At 41.2% G+C, this 6055-nt stretch overlaps 1 protein-coding gene across 1 annotated transcript; it reads right to left on the bottom strand.

Annotated features, from left to right (window-relative positions):
* Window positions 1–3120: 3120 nt before the first annotated feature.
* LOC131642477 (uncharacterized) lies at window positions 3121–5127 on the bottom strand. Its single transcript, XM_058912721.1, has 5 exons — window positions 4983–5127; window positions 4648–4847; window positions 4315–4578; window positions 3493–3990; window positions 3121–3297 (listed from the first exon to the last, which is right to left on the bottom strand). Exons 1-5 carry the CDS (start codon window positions 5125–5127, stop codon window positions 3121–3123), a joined length of 1284 nt encoding a protein of 427 aa, XP_058768704.1.
* Between the last annotated feature and the right edge of the window lie 928 nt (window positions 5128–6055).

The raw sequence follows: 6055 nt of genomic DNA, 5'->3' as shown, positions 1-6055 counted from the left end.
TGTGAATTGATTAATGGCATATGATGCATGTTTATGTGAAGAGTGATGAATTCTTGAAATGTATTCTTGTTGTGTTTTACATTTCCCATATTATGTTTATCTATAATAAGTTGAATTCTCACCCTTCTGTTTGAATGTTATCCTTTGTTGGTAACATGCAGGTTTCATGGATAGTGACGCTTCGAAGGAGGATTAGCGTCGAGATTTAGATCTCGAGTAGGGTGTCGTGACTAAGTAGTCACTTGTGCTCTGGTCATATGTAACACATGGGAGTTTGGTTTTATGTTTTTATGACTCGATGTTATGAGATATTTGTTTACTCGTATTGTATTCGTATTTGAATATGTTATTTTGGTTAATGTGTGGCCTTGAGCCAAGATGTTGAAACATGGTGGATGATGTATGGGAATCATCCTATTTTACCATTTATTAAATGATATGATTATTCCGCTGTGGTTTGCATGTTGTTTTAAATTCCCGTGTTATTTGGAAATGACCATTGCATGTTTAAAGATAAAATGTTTGTTCTATTTTGAAATGTGTGTAACGCCCTCGTGAGATGCATGCTTTCTTTACTCTGATTTACGCAAATATATGCCTTATTTGTTTAGTATAGAATGGGGGGTGTTACACCGAGGGTACCCCGAACTGGGCGAGGATGTTTCTTTTGTAGAAGCAAAGTACGTTTAAGGATGTGATTTTGGCTAATGGTTCGGCCTCGATCCACTTAGTGAAATAGTCGACCGCGACTATTAGATACTTGTTCTGATTGCTCCCGGTTACGAACGGGATGAGGAGATCCACGCCTCACCGTGCAAACGACCATAGAGATGATAAGGACTTGAGTTTGTTGGGGGTGCAAGGTGCATGTCCCTAAAATGCTGGCACTTGTCGCATTTCTTTACGTATTCCTTGGTGTCGTCCTGCATCGTGGGCAGTATGTGGGGAACTGTGCCCTCGTCTATGCATTTGAGGAGGGGTATGGAAAATCCTCGTCGTTAGAGGCGATTTTTGACCAAGACGTACGAGCAGGCTCTCCTTCGGATTACAGAGGCCTCTTTAGGATCAGCGTGCAGGAGGTTGTTAGTTAAGTAATTATATACGGGCGTCATCCAGCAGGACGCATCCGCTATCGCGTTTACGAGTGTTAGCGTGGATGGAGATTCAGTAATGGGTTTTGGCAATATTTCCTAGATTACGGATTTGTTGCCCCCTTTCTTCATCGTACTAGCTAGTTTCGATAGGACGTCTGCCCGGGAGTTGTGTTCCCTTGGGATGTGTTTTACTTTGGCACTCCTAAATCGGGTTAGTCTTTCTCGTACGAGGGCCAGATATTCTGCGAGGGCTTCGCTTTTGACCTGATATTCGCCTGAGATATGGGATGCGACTAGTTGAGAATCGGTGAATACCGCAATTTCCTCGGCTTCTAAGTCGTTTGCGAGGCGCAGTCCGGCAAGCAGGGCCTCATACTTGGCTTGGTTGTTGGACGTTGGGAATGAGAGCGATAGGGATGCTTCTATGAGGTTTCGTTCCCCATTTTCTAGAATGATCCCTGCTCCACTACCAACTGAGCTTGACGCCCCGTCCACGTATAAGGTCCATCTCCGGGCGTTGTTTTTTGTTGTTTCGGGGAAGGCCATTTCGGCCACGAAATCTGCCAAGACCTGTGCCTTAAGGGATTTTCTTCCTTCTTACTTGATGTCGAACTCAGCAAGCTCTAATGACCAACGGAGCATCCTTCCGGCCATATCGGGGCGTGCAAGCAATTGTTTCACGGGTTGCTCGGTTCGCACTACTATTGAAATTCTGGACTCAGACACGCGATGTCTAACAGGATGTCACGACATTACTATCTGAATATTTTTAAACAAATAATCAAAGTGTAAACAGAAAAACAACACAGGAAAGTTGTTAACCCAGTTCGGTGCAAACACACCTACATCTGGGGGCTACCAAGCCAGGGAGGAAGTCCACTATAAGTAATATCAATTCAAGGTAATACAAATCAAGATTACACCTTTCACTTAATATCTACCCAATGCAACTTCAATCTAAACCACTTAGACCAGAGATCCTACTCACTCCCCCTCAATCACAGCAGTGATGAAAAACTAACCAACGAATAACAAAAGAAGACACTCTTCAAAGACACAACTTGATCTTGCTTAAAAGCTTTGATCAAGTACAATAGTACTCTTGCTTAAAAGCTTTGAGTACTTCTTACAACTCAAATCAAAACACCTAGACCAAGACAATCATCATGATGATTGTTTGGCTTACAAGAAAGCTACAACGAGAAACTTCAACACAAAGAACTCTAACAGTTTCTCAACCAAAAACCCCTAACGGCAACAGCAGCACCTGCGTGGAATATATAGCCTTCATACAATACAGCAGCTGGGCCTTGGATCCACAAAATAGTTTCAACCCTAATAAAACTAATCTCCATAAATCAAGGCACTGATAATAATAATCATCCAAGACGTCCTTGAAACAGATCAGAATTCATCATTACCAAATATAGCGCATAGGATCTTATCAGATCATATAATCATAAGTAGTAATAGAAAAATAACGAACAGCTGCGAATGTCATGACATCGGCCTTGACATCAGGTAAAGGCCTGCATAAGGAAAGACTTCACAACAGCAGAATGCATGTCATGACACTAGTTTTGACAGGATAGAACCACAATTAGTTTTACCAAAAATTATAGCCAATCAACAACATCTACAAACTCCCCCTTTGGCAAATTTTTGGCTAAAACACTAATAGATGTAAAACAGATATCAGAGCATACACAGCAGCCAACAACAGAAAAATAAATTCTGTAACAGAAAAATAAATTCTGTAAGCAACAACAGCAACTTGATTAATCACCAGAAAACCAGAATACAACTACTTAATCAATTGTTACAGAGACCACTTGTCATTGTCAGGGAGAGCTAGAGAACACCCAAATAAAGGAAACCACAAAACAACCATGTCCAAGAAAAACCAAAAGATCACCAAAATCCAAAAGATCACCAAAAAAAAAACAACCATTACAACAAAACAACAACCACACTATCACTACTCCCCCTTTTTAGCCACAAAAGGAGCCAAACCTCAGATGAAGATTTAATCTTCTGAGCCAGCAGTATCTTCGTCATCCTCCTCACTCATCTCCACATCACTGGAGCTACTAGTCTGGGCATCAGCATCCTCATCATTCTCAGCCTTATATTCATCATCACTATCAGCATCCATCTTCTCTCCATCACTACCAGCAGCATGATCATCACCACTATCAGCAGACTGCTCAAGACTTTGTATAAGCTGTTCAAGCTTCATCTTTCTATTTTCCAGCTCTTTGCAGGTCTCCTTCAGCTCAGCTATAAGAGAGGCTTTGGTCACAGACTTGCTAGTTTGAGATGTCCCAGCAGATGTTGAGGCATCAGTCCTTTGAAGCAGCTTGTAGTGAAAAGTCAAAGCACTTTCCCTCTTGCAGACAGAATCTTTAGCTTTCAAGATGCCAGGGTATTGCTTTAGGATGATTCCACATATTAGGGATGGAAAGGCAATAGGAAGCTTAGTGGCAGAGGTACCAGCATGTCTCATAGTCTGATCAAAAATATAGGTCCCATAGTCAAACACAGTCTTGGTCCCTATAGCATAAATGAATCTACCTAAGCCAGCAGCAATGGTAGAGGTGTGATTGGTAGGCACCCAGTTGGCAGCACCAATTTTATGCAGCAGAGCATACTTGACAGTCAAGAGACTAGCAGAGAGTTTACTTTTGATGGGCCACTTTTTAACCTTACCCCCAGTGATGGTGTTGCAAACCTCATTATCAGTTACTTCAAGCTCAGGTTGAGCTTTAGCATTTCTACCTAGATAGTGATTTATAGCAGTAGGGGAGAACTCTATGCATTTTCTTCTAACATAAACTTTATGAAAATCATCTGTTCTACCATCAGCACAGTCTTGAGACAAATTGACAATAAACTCCTTCACAAGCATTTCATAACATTTAGAGAATTGAGAAACAGTCTTAATCAAACCTGCAGACTTGATGAGCTGCATGACCTCTTGATTTTCCAGAGCATCATTTGCTAATTCTCTTTCTAGGGCCAGCCTTCTTTGATACACAAATTTCCACTGGATTGCATTAGAAGCATAATGCAGATATATGTTATCCAAAGGAACATCACGGACCTTTGTGGCAGATTTAGTAACAGCAATCTTCTTCTTGGAGGGGATGTCAGGGACATCACTTGGGACATCAGCTTCAGAGTCAGAAACGCTTCTTTCCTTCCTCTTCTTCACACTAACTTTGCTTCCAGACTTTGAAGGTCCAGTAGGAACTTTCTCCATCTTTTCTTTAGTAACAGTCTTCAGAGGAGTAACCTGTGGCTTGAGAGGATGTTGCTCACCAACTTGCTTTCCCTTACGAGCCTTGACCCTGTTGGAGATGCTGGAGATGAGGTCATCATCAGCAATATCAATAGGATCAACAAGATCATCTAGATCCACCACATCATGCACCTTAGGGTTTTCATCTTTCTCAGCAGGAACAACAGGAATCTCTTCATCTTTCTCAGGTTCAAGAGTCTCATCATCTTTGGTACCAGATGCTTCAACATTGATAGCTTCAGATGTTTCAACATCTTTGGCAGCAGGGGTCTCATCATTATCAACAGATGTCTCAACATCTTTAGCAACAGGGGTCTCATCATTTTTATCAGCAGATGTCTCAACATTATCCTGATCTTTGCTAGCATCATCTTGCTCACCTTGATCATCTTGGATGTTCTTGGAAGCAGGCATTTGGGCTAGAGGAACAGATATTCCATCAACCTTGTGCCCTTCATTCAAGATTTTGGTGACAATATTTGCAATCGCATTATGAACATAAGAAGAGCCCTCTCTACCCTGGACAGAAAAAGTTTCTGGAACAGATCCTCCGGTTGATTTTCTTGCATGCATCTTTCTTGGTTGACTGCGAACAAAATCGGAAGCAGGAACAGTGTTTAATGGAGCGACATTCAACACGACATCTTGATCAATCACCACATTTGGTGCCCTAGACTCCGATGCTTTTTCAGAGGAAGGAGACGATTGCTTTGAGGGAGTACTTTGAGACATGATGAGAGAGAATGGAAAGCTGGGTAAGGATTTGTGAATGCAGAAACACAAAGAGATAGCGTGAGTGTGGAGGAGAGGTTTTGAAGGAATGGAAACCGTTTGGGTAACTTGTAAAAGGGGGGGAAAATATACTTTAATGTGTAATGATATCCAAGATTTGGAGAGAGAAATAGTGCTGGCCCCACACCCAATTAATTGCTATATTCCTTCACAAAGACAAATGCCTAATTTGTTTCTTAGATTTTCAAATTGATTTGCATCTAAGGCTTTTGTGAAAATTTCAGCAAGTTGAAGGTCTGTAGCAACATGTTCCAAGCCAATTATTTTGTCCTCAACAAGATCTCTAATGTAGTGGTGTCAAATATCAATATGCTTGGTCCTGCTGTGCTGAATGGGATTCTTTGAAATGTTGATGGCACTTAAGTTGTCACAATATAATGTCATGACATCTTGTGTGACATTGTATTCGGATAACATTTGTTTCATCCAAACAAGTTGAGAACAGCTACTTCCTGCTGCAATATATTCTGCTTCACCAGTGGATAAGGACACACAGTTTTGTTTCTTGCTGAACCGTGAAATAAGATTATTTCCCAAAAAGAAGCATCCTCCTGAAGTACTTTTTCTGTCATCAGCACTTCCAGCCCAGTCTGCATCACAATATCCAGTGAGAATGGGTTCACATCCATGAGAGTAAAGCATTCCATACTAACAGGTACCATTCACATATTTCATTATCCTCTTGACTTGATTTATGTGACTGACTTTGGGTTCTGCTTGATACCTAGCACATACCCCAACAGCAAAGGCAATATCAGGTCTACTGGCTGTAAGGTACAACAGACTTCCTATCATGCTTCTGTATAGACTTTGATCAACGCTAGTTCCCTTTTCATATGACTTATTCTTGTAGACCCATTTTGTTCTA

This window comes from Vicia villosa, unplaced genomic scaffold (genome assembly GCF_029867415.1).
Source record: "Vicia villosa cultivar HV-30 ecotype Madison, WI unplaced genomic scaffold, Vvil1.0 ctg.005104F_1_1, whole genome shotgun sequence".
Taxonomy (NCBI): Eukaryota; Viridiplantae; Streptophyta; class Magnoliopsida; order Fabales; family Fabaceae; genus Vicia; species Vicia villosa.
This window is presented reverse-complemented; position numbering and strand designations above follow the sequence as displayed.